The following is a 26588-nucleotide window of genomic DNA, read 5'->3' on the forward strand; positions in this document are numbered from 1 at the left end:
AAAAATGAGGTCTGCAGATGCTGGAGATCACAGCTGAAAATGTGTTGCTGGTCAAAGCACAGCAGGCCAGGCAATTCAGCATGCTTCTGGTGATGCTGTTTAAGAGATAACTAATGGACATCACCTGAGAGGACTGTTTGTATGTGGCAATGGAATCCTATACAGCCACCTGTGAAAGCAGACAGAACCACCATTTATCACCTCATAGGACAGGCAGTACCCATGACAATGCAGCACTCCCTTAGTGCTACCTTTGAGTACCAGCCGAGACACTTGTACCCGAGTCTCTGGAGTGAGTCTGAAATCCAATGTCAAACTCAGAGGCGATGGTACAAATCACCGAGGCAGAGCTAATTAATTGGCGCATTCATTCATAAACCAGAGGTGTTGTCAACAAAAGAATAAGGATTGTTCTCAGTGAGTGGAAACACCCCCTTGCAAACCTGCTCCTCTTGTACACATGGGAATTATAACAAAACGCGTCAGGGAGGAGATATTTCAAGACTGAATGCCTTCGACCTCATTGCGACAGAGCCTAAAGATTTTTGGAGACTATCCAAGACTATGCTCTTTAGACAGCATCTTTCAAAACCAAGACCACTACCAGCCAGAAGGTCAGGGGCAGCAGATATATCGGAAGATCACCTCCTTCAAGTTCTCCTCCAAGCCACTCACCTTCCTTACTTGTAAATGTATCACAATTCTTTCAGTGTCCACTGGGTCAAAATCCTGGAATTCCCTCCAAAACAGCATCGAGGATCTGCTTACAGTACATGGACTGCAGCGGTTCAGGAAAGCAGTTCACCCCCACTTTCCCCAGAGCAACTAGGGACAAGCAATAAATACTGACCCAGTCAGTGATGCCCACAACTCAAGAATGAACTTAGTCATAGAGATGGACAGCATGGATCAGACCCTTCAGTCCAACCTGTCCATGCCAACCAGATATCCCAACCCAATCTAGTCCCACCTGCCAGCACCCGGCCCATGTCCCTCAAAACCCCTCCTATTCATATACCCATCCAGATGTCTTTTAAATGTTGCAATTGTACCAGCCTCCACCACTTCCTCTGGCAGCTCATTCCATACATGCACAACACTCTGTGTGAAAAAGTTGCCTCTTAGGTCTCTTTATATCTTTCTCCTCTCACCCTAAACCTATGCCCTCTAGTTCTGGACTTTCCCCACCCCAGGGAACATACTTTCTCAATTTACCCTATCTATGCCCCTCATGATTTTATAAACCTCTATAACATTTTTCAAAACTTAGGCTTCCCAAAATTTTTGAACTGAAAGATTAAAACAATTAGTTTATAAAGCACCTTCAGAAGTGTGGTTTTCTATGTAATTGTGGCAATGACTTTGTACATAACAAGGTCCCAAAAATGAGAATGTGATCAAGCTGATTAGACTTACAGTGTGGAAACAGGCCGTTCGGCCCAACAAGTCCACACCGACCCGCCGAAGCGCAACCCACCCATACCCCTACATTTACCCCTTACCTAACACTACGGGCAATTTAGCTTGGCCAATTCACCTGACCCACACATCTTTGTGACTGTGGGAGGAAACCGGAGCACCCGGAGGAAACCCACGCAGACACGGGGAGAACGTGCAAACTCCACACAGTCAGTCGCCTGAGTCGGGAATTGAACCCGGGTCTACAGGCGCTGTGAGGCAGCAGTGCTAACCACTGTGCCACCGTGCCGCCCACTGTCTCAGCTACCTGACCATGACAGTCACTTACTTTGCCTTTGAAGATGTTCCAACACTCAGCAGAAAGACAGGGTCAGTGAGACAGCTCAGATGGCACAGTGTTCTCTGACTGCTGCTTGGATGTATCAAACTGGATGAGGGGCTCAATGTTTTGGAATGGTGCTTAAACTTTCTGTTTCTAAAGGATACTTGATAAGGGAAAGTGGTTTTAAGACAATATTTGTTAACAGATCAGAGACATAATTCCATTGCCCCAAACTCTACCAAACGTGATTAGCATGATTTTAAAGAAGGCAGTTGAGGGGGTGGATGGGAATTTTACCTTCATTAATAAACAGAAAACTTACCATTAATGATTTTAGGACAGACAATGGAATGGCCACTAGGATAATGATCTCGAGTCTTCTTCAACTGTTTCTTGTGAAAGATGTACCCTAGTCTTGTCCTTGTATATAGTGTGTACCTAAAAAGACAGCATTGGATATTAACAGGTATGGAAAGAGGAAGAGAAACAGCGAGTTCTGTAACTGAGTCACATTAATTAGTGCAATGATCCTAACACAGAGCAAGTCAGAACACAGAAGGAAACCAGACTATCAATCAGCTTGGTTAGCTTTTCACACACATTTAGGACAAGGAGAATATGAACCTAGACATTCTGGCCCCAGAACTAGGAACAATACCACTCACTACAAGATCCCACATTTTGTGGTCCTACCTATTTTGATAGACCATGAGTTTTATTTTTTGCTGACTGGTTACTCTGGAGGTCAGTCACATAGCATAATCACAAGAGGCTGCCAGTGTACATTTAACAGAATATGAAAGTTTATTTGACACTAAGGGGGCAAAATAGTTTACACCATATAAGAACTAGTTGACGGTCTTACTATAAATACCAGAAATAAAGATTCAACCCTTTTACCCTCAACAACAACCCCTAAGAGATCTTCAAACCTCCATGAAGGATAACCCTCTTTCCAACTGAGGGGGCTTTCTCTAGGTCATATAGCTGTACTCCCTTCTTTCCAGCAATCTTCTGCCTCCATTCAAGGTCAATTTCCTCAGTTAATGTCTCTTCATGAGACCTTTCAACGAACTGCTAACACAGCTCATGTTTCTTAATCTCTTGCACAGCCTTCTGTTACTGACATTAAACCACTTGGGACTTCTTTCCTCTGCTCGGTCAGTTCTTCGGGCTGATAAACAGCATTGCTGCTCTTCTACACTTTCTCGTCAAATAACCTGCTACAGTTTCTGAAAGAAACCTGAACATCCAAACATTCTGGATGGTTCTTTCTTTTCAAAAGGAAACTTGTTTCTGTCTCTGTTTCCCTGTACCAAAGGACGCCTTGTTGCTTGGCAACACTGCAATTTCTTTTTCTCTTTTCTATCCCAGTTTTCTAAAGCACTGAATAATTCACATCAAGGCTTCCTTTTACCTGTCAAGAAATAGCCTCATTCAATGCATGGAAACACATTTCCAAAGACCATTCTCACAACTCTGAAAAATAAGATTATGTCCTTCACTTCATGACCAACGCAATATTGAAATACAAATCAAACTTGCAGCTATACAGCGCTGACCACTGTACAAATTTTGAAATAATATCCTACTTTTTTATGCAGCAAGTGGTTAGGAGTGTGGAGATGGGTTCACCCGAGCACTTTTCTCAAATTCAAGGGTCATGTATATCGTTGGCTGAGGAAGCATTTAGTGTGCAGCCTTAGTTCTTTCAGAGAAGGCAACGGTGAGCTGCCTTCCTGAACCGCAGCAGTCCACTTGCTATTAGGAGGGAATTCCAGGATTTTGGACCAGGGACACTAAGAAACAGCAATATATACTGAGTGGCTTGGAGTGGAACCTGCAGATGGTGATGTTTCCATGCACCTGCTGCCCTTGTTCATCTAGATGACATAGCCATGGATTTGGAAGATGCTAAGGAGCCTTGATGAATTTCTGCAGTGAACGTGTATTTGGTACAGGCTGCTGATACTGAACATCTATGGTGGAGGGGTTAGATGCTTTTGGATGTTGATGTCAATCAAGTGGGCTGCTTTATCTTGGATGGTGTCAGGTTTTAGGTGCTTTTGGAGCTGCACTCATCCAGGCAAATGGGGAGTATTCTGTCACACTCCTGACGTGCGTCTTATAGATAGTGAACAGGCTTTGGAGAGATAGAAGTCAAATTACTTGTTGCAGACTCCCTAGCCTCTGACCAACTCTTGCAGGTATGTGTGTGGCTGGTAAAGATTAGTTTCTAGTACATGTTAAATCCAGGATACTGAGAGTGTAATGACTCTGACAAAAGGAGTAATCAAGACCCACTACTCCACAAACCATGCCAAAGGTGGAAACATCTAATGTAAAATCAGCAGAATGGGAAATATCGGAAATGGGTAAAAAATGAGGTCTGCAGATGCTGGAGATCACAGTTGAAAATGTGTTGCTGGTTAAAGCACAGCAGGTCAGGCAGCATCCAAGGAATAGGAAATTTGACGTTTCGGGCATAAGCCCTTCATCAGGAATGTCAGGCAGCATCCAAGGAATAGGAAATTCGACGTTTCGGGCATAAGCCCTTCATCAGGAATCTTCGACGTTTCTGGCATAAGCCCTTCATCAGGAAATATCGGAAATGATTGATTTTCACTAACTTTCTTCAATGAACATAAAAAATAGCTTCCAAAAATAGAAATGTGTATATATTATCATATTAGAATGCTTTGATGAGGTAACTAACAGGATGAAGGGGAACCAAAAGATGTAATATATTTGGACTGCCAAAAGGTGTTTGATAAGGTACTGCCTCCTGGGCTCTTGTCTTATGAAGTAGCCTATGGTGCTACAGAGGTATATTGGCATGGATAGAGGAATGGCTAACTAACAGAAGGCAGAGAGTTGGGAGAAAAGGAGGGGTGCATTTTCAGGATGGCACCTTGTAACTTGTGGTGTGCCACAGAGATCAGCGTTGAGGCCACAATTATTGACAATATACATTAATGACTTTAATTAAGAAAATGAATGTACTATGGCCAAGTTTATGAATCTCACAAAAATAGGTGGGAAGGTAAATGCAGACCAGACAAATGAGCAGATAAAAACATGTCAGGTGGAATATAGTGTGGGGAAATGTGAAGTTGTGCACTTTGGCAGGAACAATAGAAGAGTTGAATATTATTTAAATGGAAAACTGCAGGAAACAGGATTTAGAAGTCATTGCGCAATAATCACAAAAATCTAGCATGCACATTTTTTAATTTCAAAGGAAATGGACTATAAAATTGGGAAATCATGCTAAAACAATACAAGGTACTAATCAGACCAGAGCTGGAATACTCTGAACAGTTTTGGGTTCCTTATCGAAGATAAGATAAGCTGTAATTAAAGGTAGCCTTAGAGATGTACAGCATGGAAACAGTGCAACTTGTCCATGCCAACCAGATATCTCAACCCAATTTAGTCCAAACTGCCAGCACCCGGCCCACATCCCTCCAAACCCTTCCTATTCATATACCCATCCAAATGCCTTTTAAATGCTGTAATTGTACCAGCCTCCACCACTTCCTCTGGCAGCTCATTCCATACACGTACCACCCTCTGTGTGAAAATGTTGCCCCTTAGGTCTCTTTTATATCTTTCCCCTCTCACCCTAAACCTATGCCCTTTAGTTCTAGACTCCCTGACACCAGGGAAAAGACTGCCTATTTACCCTATCCCTACCCCTCATGATTTTATAAACCTCTTATAAGGTCACCCCTCAGCCTCCGATGTTCCAGGGAAAACAGCCCCAGCCTGTTCAGCCTCTCCCCGTAGCTCAAATTCTCCAATCCTGGCAACATCCTTGTAAATCTTTTCTGAACACTTTCAAGTTCCACAACATCTTTCCAATAGGAAGGAGACCAGAACTGCACTCAATATTCCAACAGCTGCCTAACCAATGTCCCGTACAGCCACAACATGACCTAGTCCAGAGAAGGTTCACTAGGCTAATACTGAGTATGTAGGAGGTTAGGCTTGTACCTATTAAGTATATTTCAACAAGATCCTCAACATGATTCTGAGGGAGCTTCACAGGGTAGATGTGGAGATCAATCCCCCTTGTGGGAGAGTCTAGGTACAAATGGCATAATCTCAGAAATAAGGGGTTAGGACAAAGAGGAGGAATTCCTTCTCTCCATGGGCAGCGTACCTGTGGATTTCTTTGCCCAAGTGGCTGCAGAGACCAAAAAAAAACTGAGGATGCTGGAATCCGAAGAAAACAGGCAGGAGGCTAGGAGAACACAGCAAGCCGGAAACCTTAAAAAGGTGGAGAACGTTTCAGGTTAACCCTTCTTCAGGACTGTCCAGAAGAAGTTACACTCAAAACATCAACTTCTCCAACCCCTGACGCTGCCTGGCTTGTGGTGTTCTTCCAGCCTCTGGCCAGAAGGCAGAACTGGCTGGTTGTTCTGCATATTCAAGGCTGAAGCAGACAGATTTTTAATTGGTCAGGGAAACAAGGGTATGGAGTGTGAATGGGTTGAATGCTTACCTTTCCTCCTGTGTTTTATGGTCACTTGTTTACTAAGAACAAACTATCACTTTCCTGCTGCTCGGTATGTAGGTTGTCCTGTGTTGTGGCTTCATTAAGTTGACACCTTGTTTTTAAGCTTTGCTTGGTGCTGCTGTTGGCACGCCTTCACTTCTGGGAGAATGTGAGGACTGCAGATGCTGGAGATCAGAGCTGAAAAATGTGTTGCTGGAAAAGCGCAGCAGGTCAGGCAGCATCCAAGGAGCAGGTAATCGACATTTCAGGCACAAGCCCTTCTTCAGGATAGTAGTAACAAGATAGGTCAGAGTCAGCATGGATTTATGAAGGGGAAATCATGCTTGACTAATCTTCTGGAATTTTGTTGAGGATGTAACTCTGAAGATGGACGAGGGAGATCCAGTAGATGTAGTGTACCTGGACTTTCAGAAAGCTTTTGATAAAGTCCCACATAGGAGGTTGGTGAGCAAAATTAGGACGCATGGTACTGGGGGCAAAGTACTGACTTGGATTGAAAGTTGGTTGGCTGACAGGAAACAAAGAGTAGTGATAAATGGCTCCATTTCGGAATGGCAGGCAGTGACCAGTGGGGTACCGCAGGGATCAGTGCTAGAACCGCAGCTTTTTACAATATATATTAATGATATAGAAGATGGTATTAGTAATAACATTAGCAAATTTGCTGATGATACTAAGCTGGGTGCCAGGGTGAAATGTAAGGAGGATGTTAGGAGATTACAGGGTGACCTGGACAGGTTAGGTGAGTGGTCAGATGCAGTTTAATGTGGATAAACATATGGTTATCCACTTTGTTGGCAAGAACAGGAAGACAGATTACTACTTAAATGGAATCAATTTAGGTAAAGGGGCAGTACAAAGACATCCGAGTGTTCTTGTACACCAGTCAGTGAAGGTAAGCATGCAGGTACAGCAGGTAGTGAAGAAGGTTAATAGTATGCGGGCCTTCATAACAAGAGGGATTGAGTATAGAAGCAAAGAGGTTCTTCTGCAGCTGTACAGGGCCCTGGTGAGACCAACCTGGAGTACTGTGTGCAGTTCTGGTCTCCAAATTTGAGAAAGACATTCTGGCTATTGAGGGAGTGCAGCATAGGCTCACAAGGTCAATTCCTGGAATGGCAGGACTACCTTATGCTGAAAGACTGGAGTGACTGGGCTTGTATACCCTTGAGTTTAGAAGACTGAGAGGGGATCTGATTGAGACATACAAGATTATTAAAGGATTGGACACTCTGGAGGCATGTTTCTGCTGATGAGCGAGTGCCGAACCAGAGGACACAGTTTAAAAATCGGGGTAGACCATTTAGGACAGAGATGAGGAGAAACTTCTTCACCCAGAGAGTGGTGGCTGTGTGGAATGCTCTACCCCAGAGGGCAGTGGAGGCCCAGTCTCTGGATTCATTTAAGAAAGAGTTGGATAGAGCTCTCAAGGATAGTGGAATCAAGGGTTATGGAGGTAAGGCAGGAACAGGATACTGATTAAAGATGATCAGCCATGATCATATTGAATGGCGGTGCAGGCTCGAAGGGCAGAATGGCCTACTCCTGCACCTAATGTCTATTGCCTTCACTTTGGATTTCCTGAAGCCATAGTAAATTGGTAATGCCAAGTCAGGACGTTACAGATTGCATTTGAATACAATTATGCATCTGATGACCGAGACCACTTCATTGATTGCTGGTTTTGAAGTGTTAAAGTGAGAATCACACAGCACAGAAATAACCCTTCAGTCCAACTTGTCCATTCCAACCAGGTTTCCCAAACTAAACTAGCCATTTGCCTCTTCGGTCCATTTTCCGCTAAACCTATCCTATCCATCTATCTGTCCAAATATCTTTTACATGTTGTCACCCCATCGGCCTTTAGCACTTCCTCTGGCAGCTCAATCCATACATGCACCATCCTGTGTGTGAAAAGGTTGCCCCTTAGATCCCTTTTAAATCCTTCTCCTCTTACCTTACACATGTGCTCTCTAGCTTTGGATTCCCCCACCCTAGGGAAATGATTCTTGGCCATTCACCTTATCTACGCGCCTCACGATTTTATAAACCTCTCTAAGATCACCCCTCAACCTCCTACGCTTCAGGTAAACAAAAAAAAAATCCCAGTCTATCCCGTCTCTCCTTATAACCCCAACTCGCCAGCAACATCCTTATAAATCATTTTTGCACCCTTTCCAGTTTAATAACATCATTCCTATAGCAAGGTGACCAGATCTAATTAGCATTTATCATAGCGATTGTGCCACAAAACATGGAGGATATCCTTGGTGTCATTAAATAGCAAGGGCAATGGTTGGAATTCTCTCTTGTAGGAGATGGGTCATTGCCTGACACCTGTGTGGTCCAAGTGTTATTTGTCATTTATCAGCCTAAGCCAATAAACAAATTAAATAAAAGCCGCTCTCATTAACAATGATCGTGGAAGTACTGTGTTGCTGTAAAAACTCATCGGCTTAAGTTATGCCCTTTAGGAAACTAAATTTCAATCCTATTCTGACATAGACATCTGCCTTATTCCAACCCCACAGCACTGTGGTTGATTGCTTTCTAAAACAAACAGTCTACCAATCAATTCAATGGTCTTTCATAAGATGACACACCACCACTTCCTGATGAAGGGCTTTTGCCCAAAACTTCGAGTTTCCTGCTCCTCAGATGCTGCCTGACCTGCTGTGCCTTTCCAGCAACACTCTCACCACTTTCTCAATGACAACTGGGGATGGACAATCACTGTCCTGCCAGTAATGTGAACATTCTGTGGCAAAGTAAATAAAAGAATTAAGTGTTCTAGATTAGGGTCAGCATTCGGAACCCACAGGTCCTCACTCCCACTGCATTATTGCTCAACTCCAACCACAGAAACGTATGCCTCAATGAGATAAGATGATGACTCTGCTCTTGAAGTATGCATCAGTCTGACCAGCACTATTTCCAGACTATTTGTTCCCAACATGCTGTTTTTAAAATTTCTTTGCCGTGATTGGTGTTAACAACATCTAATTGAGCAATGTACGAATCTGTAACTTAAGGGATTGTTAGAACAGCCTGTGCTTCTTAGCCCCATTTGTATAGAATTCAATTTGTGCTGGGATAATTTTCTGCAATCAGAATTACTTAGGTGGCCAGGCAGGAAGTGGCAAATGTTGGGACCTCTTCCAAACTCAGCAATGCCTCTTCCGCACAGGAATGTAAACCTATCGGAATTATGTGATCAAGTCCTACAGTGGGACTTGAGCCCAAAACATGATCTGTGTGCTGTGTATAATCTCATGATAGAACAAACCTTGCGTGAGACAGATGATCATTCTCTCATCTCAAATCTCTCTTCCATCATCACGGTCTCCATTTTACTACCAGGAATTACTTGCAGAAATGCTCTTCTGAACATTCCATGATTCCCAAGCTCCAAACACAACAGGTCCTTCCTCTTCCTTGTTTATACCTCATCCTCCCTCCTCTACTAATGTTCATCTAGTTCCATGAAAACCTACAAAATTTCTTTCTCCGAGTGTGGAGCACACACCGAACATGCAGCAATGCAAACAGAAAGTACATTACAAAGCAAGCAATTGGAATGCTGAAAAATGTGTTGCTGGAAAAGCGCAGCAGGTCAGGCAGAATCGACGTTTTGGGCATAAGCCCTTCTTCAGGAGTGAGGAGGGTGTGCCAAGCAGGCTAAGATAAAAGGTAGGGTGGAGGGACTTGGGTGAGGGACGTTGGGAATGCAATAGGTGGAAGGAGGTTAAGGTGAGGGTGATAGGCCGGAGTGGTTGGGAAGAAGATTGCAGGTCAAGAAGGCGGTGCTGAGACTGAGGGTTGGGACTGAGAAAAGGTGGGGGGAGGGGAAATGAGGAAGCTGGAGAAATCTGCATTCATCCCTTGTGGTTGGCGTGTTGCCATAGTCTGGTGATGGAGGAGGCCTTGTAGAGGGAGAAGGAGAGCTACTTCAAAAAAGACATTCTTGCAAGAGGATTTGCAGTAGGTTAAAATCAACTAGGAGAAAGTGAGGACTGCAGATGCTGGAGATCAGAGCTGAAAATATGTTGCTGGAAAAGCGCAGCAGGTCAGGCAGCATCCAAGGAGCAGGAGAATCGACGTTTTGGGCATAAGCCCTTCTTCAGGAATGAGGAGTGTGTGCCAAGCAGGCTAAGATAAAAGGTAGGGAGGAGGGACTTGGGTGAGGGACGTTGGGAATGCGATAGGTGGAAGGAGGTTAAAGTGAGGGTGATAGGCCGGAGAGGGGGTGGGGGGCGGAGAGATCGGGAAGAAGATGGGAGGTCAAGAAGGCAATGCTGAGTCCGAGGGTTGGGACTGGGGGGGGGGGGTGAAATGAGGAAGCTGGAGAAATTGGAATGCTGGCCTTTATTTCAAGAAAACAGAGTAGAAGAAAGGGAGGACTTGCTAAAACAATTCAAACTACTTCAGACCACACCTAGAATACAGTTTTGCTCCACTTATGGAAGGAGTTTCTTAAGAGTAATAAATAAGGAAAGGTCAAAAGGGATATGAGATATGGGCTAAACAAAGGCAAATAGGACTACCTCGGTTTGGGAAACTTGGTCTGCATGGACGAATTGGACCGAAGGGTGTGTTTCTGTGCAGAAGAGTTTGAGTTGTTTGGGCCTGTAATCACTGAAATTGAGCAGAATGAGAAGAGACCTTATGGAAATATTTCAGATACTTAGAAGGATCGACAGTGCAGATTCAGAGAGTGTTGGATCAGAGGGTATAACTTGTAGAAAATAGTGGTCATTTAAAACACAGATGAAGATTTTCTTTCTCTTGGGATTGTAATGAATGCAGAAAATCTTTATCACAGAGTGTCATTAAGCAGAATCAAAAGCTGATAGGTTTCTAACCAGCAAAAGTAAAGAAGGTTTTGCAGAAACCAATCTCATTGAATGAATAGACTAAATGGTCCAATTAGATTAGATTACTTACAGTGTGGAAACAGGCCCTGGCCCAACAAGTCCACACCGACCTGCCGAAGCGCAACCCACCCAGATCCATTCCCCTACATTTATCCCTGCACCTAACACTACGGGTAATTTAGCATGGCCAATTCACCGAACCTGCACATTTTTGGACTGTGGGAGGAAACCCGAGCACCCGGAGGAAACCCACGCAGACACAGGGAGAACTTGCAAACTCCACACAGTTAGCCGCCTGAGGCAGGAATTGTACCCGGGTCTCTGGCACTGTGAGGCAGCAGTGCTAACCAATTCTGCATATAGGTAGTTCTATTTTCCGGATTAGTGGTGCTGGAAGAGCACAGCAGTTCAGGCAGCATCCAAGGAGCAGTAAAATCCAAATGTCGATTTCACTGCTCCTTGGATGCTGCCTGAACTGCTGTGCTCTTCCAGCACCACTGATCCAGAATCTGATTTCCAGCATCTGCAGTCGTCGTTTTTACCTAATCCTATTTTCCGTTGTTTAGCCCATGTCCCTCTTGAACCTTCCTTATGTTCTTGCAATCTCATTGAATGGAAGAACATCTGAAGAAAACTAATTCTCTTATGGCCTTTTTCTTCACTGATTTCACCAAATGGTAGAGCAGAATTGATGAGCTGATTGGCCAAATTCTGCTCTTACATCTTGCGTTCATTGGATGGCATAGCAGGATAAGTGACAATAAGGCTAATACATTCCGAGCTGAAAATGTGTTGCTGGTTAAAGCACAGCAGGTTAGGCAGCATCCAAGGAATAGGAATCCAAGCATCCTATTCCTTGGATGCTGCCTGACCTGCTGTGCTTTAACCAGCAACACATTTTCAGCTGTGATCTCCAGCATCTGCAGACCTCATTTTTTTACCCTAACACATTCCGAGCCCATGGACCGCTCTGCGTTGTTGTCAATTTGGCTTAGTTCAAACGGTTTTGGATAGGGCCACATTAGATTTGCATTGCACCCAGCTCCGCACGCACGATGGGTTTGGGGAAGAAGTATTTGCATGGGCTGCCAAATATTGTAGGGGCATTAGCAGCAGCAGATCAGAGGGAGATTACAGCCCGCGGATTTGCAAAAGTGGCATTGATTGACAGGTGGCGTTTGATTGACAGCTCTCGGTTTGATTGACACGCGCCCGATCCACGGGCCCGCGCCTGCGCACAACTCCCGCCGACCGTTGCCCTCCTGAGGCAGGTGGCGGCCCGCCATCATCAGTGAGGCTCCCCTTCACCTCCCCCTCCCCCCATGTCACGACCGGACAAGCCACTTACGCGATCCTAAACAGCGGCTTCTCGGTGCGAGCCATCAGCCGCCTCGGAAAGCCCAGCCAGCAGCGAAAACCAGCGGCCGGCCACCGCAACGAAACCAACACTAACAGCAACAACGGAACCCCAATCGCCAGCCCCGCCAGGCCGCAAGTTAGCGCCTGGCTCAGCATCACTGCGCACGCGCACCCCGGAACCCCGCCCCTTCACCCGCCTTGTGTGGCGTGGCGGGGGCGGTGCCTCACCTGATTGGCAGCACCACCCAACAAACCGCCAGCGAATACCCGCCCCCCCCGTCGCCAAATAAGGAGCAGGTGGGGGGCGGTGACGGTGTCTCGACCACGCCCCCTTGTGGGCGTGGGGTCTGGAATTGATTGACAGCCAGTACAGTGTGACCCCGCTCCCAGATGATTGACAGCTTGACTGAGGGAGAGTCGCTAAATTCCTCACCAGCAGAATCGCGGAGCAGAAAGTGATGTCCCAGTTCCACACCCATGAAGATGGTCTCAGCAGTAATCCTGGGTTCATGTTGCACTGCATATGACCCACCACACTGTTCTGTACCTGTAAAACTTTCCTTACTGGCCTGTGCTAATCCTTGATCAATTGTTACAATCCCTCTACCTTAATTAGTTTGCATAGTATTAGATTAGATTACTTACAGTGTGGAAACAGGCCCTTCGGCCCGACAAGTCCACACCGACCCGCCAAAGCGCAACCCACCCGTACCCCTACATTTACCCCTTACCTAACGTTACGGGCAATTTAGCATGGCCAATTCACCTGACCCGCACATCTTTGGACTGTGGGAGGAAACCGGAGCACCCGGAGGAAACCCACGCAGACACGGGGAGAACGTGCAAACTCCACACAGTCAGTCGCCTGAGGCGGGAATTGAACCCGGGTCTCAGGCGCTGTGAGGCAGCAGTGCTAACCACTGTGCCACCGTGCCGCCCACAAGATTGCCTGTGTTTGGTTAGACCCTCAGTCATGCAACTCTTAAACCAATCATGTTGTTCAGGTCATTTAGTATGTCTCCAACTGCAGATGCTGGAATCCAAGGTAGACAAGCAGGAGGCTGGAGGAGCACAGCATCAGGAGGTAGAGAAGTCAAGGTTTCGGGTGTAACCCTTCTCCAGGACAGGGGCTGGGGGTAATGGGAGCTGTAGATAAAGGGGAGGGGAGAGTTGTGGATGGGGAAAGGGTGAGTTCACACCACACCACACCAAGTGCAGCCGCACTAGAAGTATTGTGTACATTTCTGGTCGCCCCACTGCAAGAAGGATGTGGAAGCATTGGAAAAGGTGCAGAGGAGATTTACCAGGATGTTGCCTGGCCGGGAGGGAAGGTCTTATGAGGAAAGGCTGAGAGACTTGGGTCTGTTCTCATTGGAAAGAAGAAGGCTAAGGGGGGATTTGATAGAGACATACAAGATGATCAGAGGATTAGATAGGGTGGACAGTGAAAGTCTTTTTCCTAGGATGATCATGTCAGCTTGTATGAGGGGGCATAGCTACAAATTGAGGGGGTGATAGATTTAAGACAGATGTCAGAGGCAGATTCTTTGCACAGAGAGTGGTAAGGGTGTGGAATGCCCTACCTGCTAAGGTAGTCAACTCAGCCCCCGTTCTGTGCGGTATTGTTCTATGTTCTATGTTCTCCAATTTCAAATAATCTTACCACCCATCCCCGGTTTGCTTCCCAGCCCCTCCCCCTCCATCTCCTCTGATAAACCCTTCCTTCTAACTACCAACTGGATTCATCCCTTCCATTGACCAACTAGATCATACCAACTGGATTCATCCCTTCAATTGACCAACTAGATCATACCCACTACTTGTCACTACCTCACCATTTTAACCCACTGCTCATCCAGAACCCTCCCCCCCCCCCTTCATCTGCAGCTCCCCTTACCCACACCTCCATTCCTAAAGAAAGGTTTTCTCTGAAATGTTTTCTTCTTCACCTGCTGATGCTGCCTGGCTTGCTGCGCTCTTCCAGCTTCCTGCTTCTCTGATTTGTCTCCAGCACCACCTTATTTTTAATTTTTTTGTAATTATCTCTCTGCCTCATTTAATTGGATTGTAAGTCATCCATTCGCCTTTTTTTTAATTCATTCATCAGATGAGGGTGTCTCCGGCCAGGCAACATTAAGGGCAGCTGAGAGTTAAACACATGTGCTGGAGTCACAAGTAATCCAGACCAGGTAAGGGTGGCAGTTTCCTTCCTTAAAGGACATGAGCGAACCAGATGGGTTTTTCCAACCAGGTGATTCCTGAAGAAGGCTCAGGCCTGAAACGTCGACTCTCCTGCTCCTTGGATGCTGCCTGACCTGCTGTGATTTTCCAGCAACACATTTTCAGCTCTGATCTCCAGCATCTGCAGTCCTCACTTTTTCCTTTCCCTTGTGGGCGACACAGCGGTTAGCACTGCTGCCTCACAGCGCCTGAGACCCGGGTTCAATTCCCGACTCAGGCGACAGACTGTGTGGAGTTTGCACGTTCTCCCCGTGTCTGGGTGGGTTTCCTCCGGGTGCTCCGGTTTCCTCCCACAGTCCAAAGATGTGCGGGTCAGGTGAATTGGCCGTGCTAAATTGCCCGTAGTGTTAGGTAAGGGGTAAATGTAGGGGTATGGGTGGGTTACGCTTCGGCGGGTCAGTGTGGACTTGTTTGGCCGAAGGGCCTGTTTCAACACTGTAAGTAATCTAATCTAATCTAATCAATCAGCAATGGATTCATGGTCATCATAAGACGTTTAAATCCAAATTCTTTATTGAATTCAAATTCCGCCAGAACATTACCTGGGTCTCTGGATTAATTGTTCAGTGATAATACCACTAGGCCATTCCTCTCCCTATTCAGCTGTTGACACTTTACTCACACCATCTGACACTTTTGATCATCTGCAGAGACTTGTTGACACTCCATTCATAATATCTGTTTGATCTTTTGATCTCTCTGCTCTTAATCTGTCTGCCTATAAATTCTGTCATGATTTGGAGATGCCGGCATTGGGCTGGGGTGGACAAAGTTGAAAATCACACAACACCAGGTTATGGTCCAACAGGTTTAATTGGAAGCACTAGCTTTCGGAAGCACTACCACCTGATGAAGGAGCAATGCTCCGAAAGCTAGTGCTTCCAATTAAACCTGTTAGACTATAACCTGGTGTTGTGTGATTTTTAACTTTATAAATGTTTGTGTGCTTCTCTCTTACTTCATCTGATGAAGGCGCTATGCTCCAAAAGCTTGTGATCTCAAATAAACCTGTTGGACTATAACCTGGTGTCGTGTGACTACTGACTTTTACCATCGCAGTCCAACACTAGCCCCTCCATGTCACAGGCAACGAGAGGGAGAGGGATACAGTTGGCAGGGCAATATCGACAGGTTCAGTAAGTCATGCAAAACTGGCAAATTGAGAATAATGTGAGAAAATGTGAAGTAATTCATTTTGGAGGGAAGAGCAAAGGGACAGAGTGTTACTTAAGTGAAGAAAAACTGCAGAAAGTTGACCCTCTCATTCGAGACAGACAACTGGTGATGGTTTAACCTGCAGCTCAGGCGAGGGGAGAAGTTGAGAAGGAAAGTTGTTCATGATAACCTCAGCTGGTGTGGGAATTGCACCCCTATTGTTAGTATCACTAACCAGCTGTTCAACCAACTAAGCTAACCCAAACACCCAAAGTTAGCACACAGGTGCAGCAGGTATTCAGAAAGGCTGGTGGAATGTTGGTCCTTCTTCTAAGGGTATAAGAATAGGGACATTTTATCATAACTGTACAAACTGCTGGTGAGAACTCATATAGATTACAGGAAGGAGTTTTGGTCCTTTTATTTAGAAAGATATATTATTTCAGAGTTCAGAGAGAGTTCACTTGAATGTTCTCTGATATGGAGGGATTGTCTTATGAGCAAAGACAATGAGCAAAGGCTAGACAGGTTGGGACTTGTCTTAGGCGATTGAGAGGTGATCTCATTGATACATTCAGGATTGTTAATGGGCTTGACAGTGAATGCTGAGAGATGTTTCCTCTCATGGGAGAGTCTAGAGCCAGAGGGCACAGTCCCAGAATAAAGGGATGTAAATTTAAAACTTAGATGAGGAAGAATTTCTTCTGACATTTGAATCCCTATAGTATGGGGACAGGCTATTTGGCCCAACAAGTCCACACCAACCCTCCAAGTAATAACCCACCCCTCTACATTTCCCCAGAATAATGCACCTAACCTACACACCCCTGAACACCACAGGCAATTTAGCACGGCCAATCCACCTAACCTGCACATGTTTGGACTGTGGGAAGAAACAGTAGGAAATCCACGCAGACATGGGGCAAATGTGCAAACTCCACACAGACAGTGACCTGCGGCTAGACTTGAATCCAGGTCACTGGTGCTGTGTGAGGCAGCATTGAGCCACCCTCTCTCTGAGGGTTATGAGTCTTTGGAACTTGTTGTCCCAGAATGCTGTGGGGGTAGAGTCATAGGAGTTTACAGCAAAAAAGCAGGCCCTTCAGCCCAACTTGTCCATGGCACCCAATTTTCACAATTCGTCTAAGACCCACCTGCCTGCATTTGGTCTGTATCCATCCATACCCATCCCATCCATACCTACCCCATCCATACCCACCCCATCCATACCTACCCCATCCATACCTACCCCATCCATACCCACCCCATCCATACCCACCCCATCCATACCCACCCCTTCTATACCTACCCCATCCATACCCACCCCATCCATACCTACCCCATCCATACCTACCCCATCCATACCCACCCCATCCATACCTACCCCATCCATACCCACCCCATCCATACCCACCCCATCCATACCTACCCCATCCATACCCACCCCATCCATACCTACCCCATCCATACCTACCCCATCCATACCCAACCCATCCATACCTACCCCATCCATACCCACCCCATCCATACCTACCCCATCCATACCTACCCCATCCATACCCAACCCATCCATACCAACCCATCCATACCTACCCCATCCATACCCACCCCATCCATACCTACCCCATCCATACCTACCCCATCCATACCCACCCCATCCATACCCACCCCATCCATACCTATCCAATCCATACCTACCCCATCCATACCCACCCCATCCATACCTACCCAATCCATACCTACCCCATCCATACCCACCCCATCCATACCTACCCCATCCATACCTACCCCATCCATATCAACCCATCCATACCCACCCCATCCATACCTACCCCATCCATATCTACCCCATCCATACCTACCCCATCCATACTCACCCCATCCATTCCCACCCCATCCATACCCACCCCATCCATACCTACCCCATTCATTCCCACCCCATCCATGCCCACCCCATCTATACCCACCCCATCCATACCTACCCCATCCATACCCACCCCATCCATACCTACCCCATCCATACCTACCCCATCCATACTTACCCCATCCATACCCACCCCATCCATACCTACCCAATCCATACCTACCCAATCCATACCTACCCCATCCATACCTACCCCATCCATACCCACCCCATCCATACCCACCCCATCCATACCCACCCCATCCATACCTACCCCATCCATACCTACCCCATCCATATCAACCCATCCATACCTACCCAATCCATACCTACCCCATTCATACCAACCCATCCATATCAACCCATCCATACCCACCCCATCCATACCTACCCCATCCATATCTACCCCATCCATACCTACCCCATCCATACTCACCCCATCCATACCCACCCCATCCATACCTACCCCATCCATACATACCCCATCCATACCCACCCCATCCATACCTACCCCATCCATACATACCCCATCCATACCCACCCCATCCATACCCACCCCATCCTTACCCACCCCATCCATACCTACCCCATCCTTACCCACCCCATCCATACCTACCCCATCCATACCCACCCCATCCATACCTACCCATCCATACCAACCCATCCATACCCACCCCATCCTTACCCAACCCATCCATACCTACCCCATCCTTACCCAACCCATCCATACCTACCCCATCCATACCAACCCATCCATACCCACCCCATCCTTACCCAACCCATCCATACCTACCCCATCCTTACCCAACCCATCCATACCTACCCCATCCATACCTACCCCATCCATACCTACCCCATCCATACCCACCCCATCCATGCACCCACATGAACAATTCTTTATTGACAAAATTGTACTCGCTTCCACCAGGCAGCCCGCTCCAGACACTCACCACCCTCTGTGGTGAAAAAAGTTGCCCCTCTGGGCCCTTTTGTATCTCTCCCCTCTCACCTTAACCAACCACATTACATGGGTTTGGAGGGAATTATCTATGAGGAGAGGTTGGACAAATTTGGGTTTGTTTTAACAAAGGATGAGGGGCAATCTAATAGAAGTTAACAAAATTGCAAGAGGCACAGATCAAATGGAGAGTTGTAGTTCCCCCCGGGTAGAAATGTCAATTACTAGGAGTCATAGGTTTAAGGTAAAAAGGGATAAGTTTAAAGGAGATGGAAGAAACATGTTTTAAGAAAATCCTTATTAGTCAAGAAATGGCTTTGAGGAAATTGGGGGGATTAGAACCTGATAAGACCCCAGTCTGTTTAAGGGCTGAGATAGACAGATTCTTGATCAGTTAGAGAATCAAGGGGTACGGGGAAAACACAGGAACATGGACCATTTCTGTACCATCTCCAAAGCCATCATCATTTTTCTGACTACAGCAAACAGGAGTCGACACAATTGAATTTGAAGCTGAATCTTTTTTCATAATTGATTCATGGGACACGAGTGTCATTGGCAAGGCCAGTATTTATTGCCCATCACTAAATGCCGTGAGTCAAGTGATTTACTTGGGCCATTTCAGAGTCAACCACATTGGTGTATTGACTTGGAGTCATAGAATCATCGAGATGTACAGCACGGAAACAAACCCTTCGGTGCAACTCGCCTATGCCACCCAGATATCCTAAGCTAATCTATTCTCGTTTGCCCTTATCCCCCCAAACACTTCCTGTTCATGTACCCATCCAGATGCCTTTTAAATGCTATGATTATACCACTTCCTCCACCACTTCCTCATTCCATATCTGCACAACCTTCTGCGTGAAAATGTTGTCCCTTAGGTCCCTTTTAAATCTTACCCCTCTCACCCTAAATCTACGCCGGCTTGTTCTGGACTGCCCCACCCCAGGGAAGAGACTTTGTCTATTTATCCTATCCATGCCCCTCATGATTTTTATAAAGCTCTATAAGGTCGCCCCTCAGCCTCCGACGTATTCAGCCTCTCCCTATAGCTCAACATCCTTGTAAATCTTTTCTGACCACTTTCAAGTTTCACAACATCCTTCCGATAGGAAGGAGACCAGAATTGCACGCAATATTCCAACAGTGGCCTAACCAATGTCGTGTACAGCCACAACATGACCTCCAAACTCCTGTACTCAATACTCTGACCAATAAAGGAAAGCATACCAAATGCCCTCTTCTATCTACCTGTGACCACTTTCAAAGTACTATGAACCTGCACTCCAAGGTTTCTTTGTTTAGAAACACTTCCAGGTCCTTACCATTAAGTGCATAAATCCTACCCTGATTTGCCTTTCCAAAATGCAGCACCTCACATTTATCTAAATTAAACTCCATCTGCCACTTCTCAGTCCACTGGTCCATCTGAACAAGATCCTGTTGTAACCTGAGGTAACCTTCTTCGCTGTCCACTACACTTCCAATTTTGGTGTCATCTGCAAACTTACTAACTTATGCTTGCATCCCAATCATTGATATAAATGACAAAAAGCAGTGGACCCAACACTAATCCTTGCAGCGCACCATTGGTCACAGGCCTCCAGTCTGAAAAACAACCCTTCACCACCACCCTCTGTCTTCTACCTTTGAGCCAGTTCTGTATCCAAATGGCTAGTTCTCCCTGTATTCCATGAGATCTAACCTTGCTAATCAGTCTCCCATGGGGAACCTTGGTGAATGCCTTACTGAAGTCCATATAGATCACATTCCCTGCTCTGCCCTCATCAATCCTCTTTGTTACTTTTTCAAATATAGCTAAAACCTGGTAAGAATGGCAGATTTCCTTCCATAATGAGAGCTGATGAACCACATGGACTTTTTTGGTGATTGTTAATAGTTGTCATGGTCACCATGATTGAGACTAGCTTCCAATTCCAGATGGATTAATTGAAATTAAATTCCACCAGCTTGGCAGCAGATTTAAACCCCTGCTCTTAGTGTGACAATCTCGTCTTCAGGATTTCCCATTTCAGTGGAATAACCACAATATTGCCTCCCTCTGTAAGGGAGCCCAATAAGACTTACAGTGGCCAGATAACAACAATCAGCTGAAGATAATTGACCTGAAAATGTCCCATAATTAACTCTTGCAGTAAGGTATTTTGGCTCACATGATTCACAGTCAACCTTTGTAATCATGTTTCTTTAAGATGGAGATGGCTAGAGACAACAAAATCTTTTTTTCTTCCTTTTTACTCACATGTGAATAGAGTGAAATCACAGGATTTCTGCTTATATTTTTAATCTGCCCAGCCACTTTCAATGATTTTCTTTTTCACATAACACACTTCCCTCTTCTCGCACCTTTGAAAGTCTCCCCTTTTTCCGTGGTTTTTCGTATCTTTCTCCGTGGTTAAGATCGCTCCAGCTTCCCGCGTGCCACACAGAGACAGCCCTGCTGATCTTTAAAGGGCCTTAATCTCTCCCTAGTTATTCTTTTACTTGTAAAAATCCCCTTGGATTCTGAACTGAGTTTATTGTCGCGTGTACCGGGGCACAGTGAAAAGCTTTGTCTTGTGAGCAACACAGACAGATCACAGAGTTAAGGAGCATAGATAGTAAATAATAGGGAAACAGCGGCAAAATCAAAAACACAGGTACAGGCGAACGTTAAGAGTTTGAGAGTCCACTCAGTATTCTAACAACACTGGGGTAGAAACTGTTTTGAAGCCGGCTGGTGCGTGTGTTCAGGTTTCTGTATCTTCTCTCCGATGGTAGAGGTTGTAGAAAAACATTGCCAGGGTGGGATGGATCTTTGAGAATGGATGAATTGGACCGAAGGGTCTATTTCCGTTTTGTACATCGCTATGATTCTATGACTGAAAAGTTTATGTAGAAAGGCCATTAAGGACAATGCAAACTACGCAAGGTGAGATAGAGAGCAGGAAAGAGCTAAATTAAAATGGAGTTAGAAAGGGAGATATCTGTGCCCCCTGCAGTGCTCACATCTCTCTAATGCATCAAGAGTGTGGGTAACGAGACACAGAACATAACTGCAGGAGAGGGGCAGGCAGTGGGCACAAAAGTCACAATGTGTTTTTTATTATTATTAAGCCTATTTTTCTAATCAGTCTGTTCAGGGATATTATTACACACCTCATAGAGTCATAGAGTCCTAGAGATGTACAGCACGGAAACAGACCTTTCGGTCCAACCTGTCCATGCCGACCAGATATCCCAACCCAATCTAGTCCCACCTGCCAGCACCCGGTCCATATCCCTCCAAACCCTTCCTATTCATATACTCATCCAAATGCCTCTTAAATGTTGCAATTGTACCAGCCTCCACCACATCCTCTGGCAGCTCATTCCATACACGTACCACCCTCTGCGTGAAAAAGCTGCCCCTTAGGGTCTCTTTTATATCTTTCCCCTCTCACCCTCAACCTATGCCCTCTAGTTCTGGACTCCCTGACCCCAGGGAAAAGACTTTGTCTATTTGTCCTATCCATGCCCCTCATAATTTTGTAAACCTCTATGAGTTCACCCCTCAGCCTCCAACGCTCCAGGCAAAACAGCCCCAGCATCTCCCTGTAGCTCAGATCCTCTAACCCTGGCAACATCCTAGTAAATCTTTTCTGAACCCTTTCACGTTTCACAATATCTTTCCGATAGGAAGGAGACCAGAATTGCACGCAATATTCCAACGGTGGCCTAACCAATGGAGTGGGTGGGATTTGAACCCAGGTCTTCTAGCTCATAGCGTAGGGACACTGTCATTGCACCACAAGATGGCACTCTGAGAGTCCCTGTGTACTCAGAGCATTAACAGCCAACACCTGTTTCATCTTAACCTGAAATGAAGAAGTTAACAGACTGAATGATGTGATTTACACAACATGCCCTTGTAATGGATGCAGTTAACCGTGGGGAACTATTCACCAGCACCTTGCATGACTTAGTGCCACGGGATAAAGATCACGGTTATAGAGTCTGGTTGAATCTAATGGTGATGAGGTGAAGGGAAAGAGAGGGACAGGCTTAAAATGATAACTCCCCTCACCTGACTTGAAACGTTAGCTTGCTCTCTCTCCATGGATGCTGCCTGACCCACTGTGATCTCTCGCACGTGTTGTTTTCAGTTCATCTTAACTCCATCTACCTATTTTGTTCCTTTAACCTTGAACCATGACATAAATCTATCATTCTTTGCCATTTCCCATTGACTACTGATTGTCACACAGCTGCTCAAGAGCGAAATTTGACAGAGCGTTAGGAGCAGGAAACAGAACATGCCTGAACTGCTCAGCAGGCCAGCAGCATCCCTGTCAGTGGAATGAACAGTTAATGGAGAGCCGCAGACCAGTGTCTACAGGCAAGCCAAACGCACAGACCAGATACTCAACTACAGGAGCAATCATCCCAAACAGAGCTGCAACAGGACATTATTTAAGCAGACCACTGCAGCACCCAGAAACAACGAGCAGCTCAGTAGAAGAAAAATATCTATACAGAGTATTCAAGAACAACGGGTAACCAATAAACACAGTCCCCCGATTCCTAAACAACGAACCCAAACAAGCAGATACAATGTGCCCAGAAACTAGCCGCAATACCATACGTCAAAGATATCTCTGAAATGACCACCAGGCTACTCTGACACCTTGACATCATGGTAGCTCACAAACCTACCTACACACTTAAACAGCGCTGATCAACCTAAAGGGCTCCATACAAACAACCAACAAAATTAATGTCATTTACAAAATACCATGCAAGGATTGTAACAAACACTACATCGGACAGACAGGCAGAAAACTAGCCACCAGGATATATGAACACCAATTAGCCACCAAAAGACATGACTCATTATCACCACCCTTACATACAAATGAAGAAGGACACCACTTCGACTGGGACAACATATTCATCCTAAAACAGGCTAAACAGAGACACGCAGGGAAATTCCTGGAGGCCTGGCTTTCAAACTGGAACGCTATCATAAACACATTGATTTGGACCCCTTTTACCAACCTCTGAGAAAAAGAACCGGAAATGATAACACCCACCGTAACAGACCAAGACACATAAATAGAAAACGGGACATAACACCAGCACTTTACTGGAGGCTCACTGATGATGTTACCAAGCACGGTGACGAAACATTTGAAAACAAACCCACTGATAACTCTGTTTGTCCTTTGCACAGATGCTGCCTGACCTGCTCAGACCCCTAACGCTCTGTCGAATTTCACTCTTGAGCTGCTGTGTAACAATCAGTAGTCAATGGGAAATAAAAAAAAGGATAGATTTATGTCATGGTTCAAGGTTAAAGGAACAAAATATGTAGATGGAGTTAAGATGAACTGAAAACAACAAGTGCTAGAGATCACAGCGGGTCAGGCAGCATCCATGGAGAGAGAGCAAGCTGACACTGCAAGTGTGGATGGTCCTTCATCAGAGCTGAAATATAGACCTGTACATTAGTACAGATTCCAGCTTCTGCAGTAATTTGCTCCAATGTGGACTTCATTTGTAGTTTAACCATGAAGTCTGAATGACTGAGAGGTACCAACGAAAGCTGTCTGACACCTGATCATTGGGAGGAGGTTATGGTCCAGCCTGTCAGCTTGGACTGATCTGAAGTTTGCTCCAAAGAATCTTAACCCGCTCTGAAATGTTTGTGGTGGTCACTGGTTGGAGAGTTACCTGCCATTCCCCAGTTTTCCACAAGATGGCAGGGCTGCTACAGAAATCACAATGACAAGAACGAGCTCCTTGCATAGATACAGCATTTCCTTCGCTCCTGCTGTTTGTATAACAGCAGCTTCAGGTCAAAACCACTTACATTTACCAAACCTCAGCAGGCAATTGATGTGCATTGAAAATGTTGATTGAAGTGGCAACATTAAGCAAAAGAATTCAAGGCTGGACTTTACACCGCACCAGTTCTGAAGAGCAATCACAGTTTATATCAGCTTTATTCTGTATCTAACCCCGTGCTGTTCCTGTCCCTGGGAGTGTTTGATGGGGACAGTGTAGAGGGAGCTTTACTCTGTATCTAACCCCGTGCTGTCCCTGTCCTGGGAGTGTTTGATGGGGGACAGTGTAGAAGGAGCTTTACTCTGTATCTAACCCCGTGCTGTTCCTGTCCTGGGAGTGTTTGATGGGGATAGTGTAGAAGGAGCTTTACTCTGTATCTAACCCCGTGCTGTCCCTGTCCTGGGAGTGTTTGATGGGGTACAGTGTAGAGGGAGCTTTACTCTGTATCTAACCCCGTGCTGTTCCTGTCCCTGGGAGTGTTTGATGGGGTACAGTGTAGAGGGAGCTTTACTCTGTATCTAACCCCGTGCTGTCCCTATCCCTGGGAGTGTTTGATGGGGGACAGTGTAGAGGGAGCTTTACTCTGTATCTAACCCCGTGCTGTCCCTGTGCTGGGAGTGTTTGATGGGGACAGTTTAGAAGGAGCTTTACTCTGTATCTAACCCCGTGCTGTCCCTGTCCTGGGAGTGTTTGATGGGGACAGTGTAGAGGGAGCTTTACTCTGTATCTAACCCCGTGCTGTCCCTGTCCTGGGAGTGTTTGATGGGGACAGTGTAGAGGGAGCTTTACTCTGTATCTAACCCCGTGCTGTCCCTGTGCTGGGAGTGTTTGATGGGGACAGTGTAGAAGGAGCTTTACTCTGTATCTAACACCGTGCTGTCCCTGTCCTGGGAGAGTTTGATGGGGACAGTGTAGAGGGAGCTTTACTCTGTATCTAACACTGTGATGTCCTCTTCTAGGAACATGTTGGCCAGGTGCAGAGAAAGCTTTACCTTCAGTTTAAAAGAGTAGAGGGAATTTTACTCTGGCTCTAACCCCGAGCTGTCCCTGTGAACGTTATATTGTACCGAGGAACCATAAATATAGCAAATTTCAATAATAGAAGAAACTGAAAGGCTTTAGAGTTTTGAGAGGATTTGTAGCTCAGGTTGAGGTTTTGGATGTAGGTTTGCTCACTGAGCTGAAAGGTTAATTTCCAGACGCTTCGTAACCTTACTAGCTAACATCTTCGGTGGGGCTCAGGTGAAGCAATGCTGAAGATTCCTGCTTTCTAATTATATGCTTGGGTTTCTTTGGGGTGGTGATGTCATTTCCAGTGGTGATGTTATTTCCTGTGATGAAGTCACTTCCTGTTCCTTTTCTCAGAGGGTGATAGATTTTCAGCATTGCTTCGCCTGAGGCCCACTGAAGACGTTATCTAGTAGGGTAACAAAACGTCTGGAAAGGAACTTTCCTGCCTAAAGGCGTTGTATCTTCATTCACAAAGCATTTGAAACCAACATGGTCATTCTAAAAGATGAGAGACTTAACAAACAATCCAGGTCTTTTTCAATACATCATTTCAGTTCCATCACACTGTAAATGCTTGCTATAAATTCTGTGTCCTATGATCTTATTCTCCACAATGACCTGACGAAGGAGCAGAGCTCTGAAAGCTAGTGCTTCCAATTAAACCTGTTGGACTATAACCTGTGTGATGAACTGGTGGAACAAATCAAGGTCACAAGGACTTTAAACTAGTTGGTGGGGACGGTGCTCCGTGGAGATTATTAAAGATTCCAGGAAAACGATTAGGCCAGAGAGTATGGAAAGGCACACGAATCTAACTTCAGGGACAGCAGATAAGGAGACGACTACAAGAAGGGGGGGTTAGTCAACACAGAGCTGGAGGGGTGGGCGTTGTACTTAAATGCACACTGTATATGAAACCAGATGAATGAGCTTGTAGCACAAATTCAAATTGGCAGATGTGATTAGATTAGATTACTTACAGTGTGGAAACAGGC

The 26588-nt window shown here is 45.7% G+C and overlaps 1 protein-coding gene across 1 annotated transcript in view; it reads right to left on the minus strand.

Moving 5' to 3' along the window:
• The window catches only part of pnkd (PNKD metallo-beta-lactamase domain containing), a 59191-nt gene extending 46540 nt beyond the window's left edge, over positions 1–12651 (minus strand). The window contains exons 1-2 of the mRNA XM_060827791.1: positions 12486–12651; positions 2064–2179 (exon numbers count right to left, since the gene is read on the minus strand). Of these exons, the coding sequence (XP_060683774.1) occupies positions 2064–2179; positions 12486–12520 (151 nt within the window). The 5' untranslated portion in view covers positions 12521–12651. The remainder of the gene's footprint in view (positions 1–2063; positions 2180–12485) is intronic.
• Positions 12652–26588: the final 13937 nt, after the last annotated feature.

This window comes from Hemiscyllium ocellatum, chromosome 7, assembly GCF_020745735.1.
Source record: "Hemiscyllium ocellatum isolate sHemOce1 chromosome 7, sHemOce1.pat.X.cur, whole genome shotgun sequence".
Taxonomy (NCBI): Eukaryota; Metazoa; Chordata; class Chondrichthyes; order Orectolobiformes; family Hemiscylliidae; genus Hemiscyllium; species Hemiscyllium ocellatum.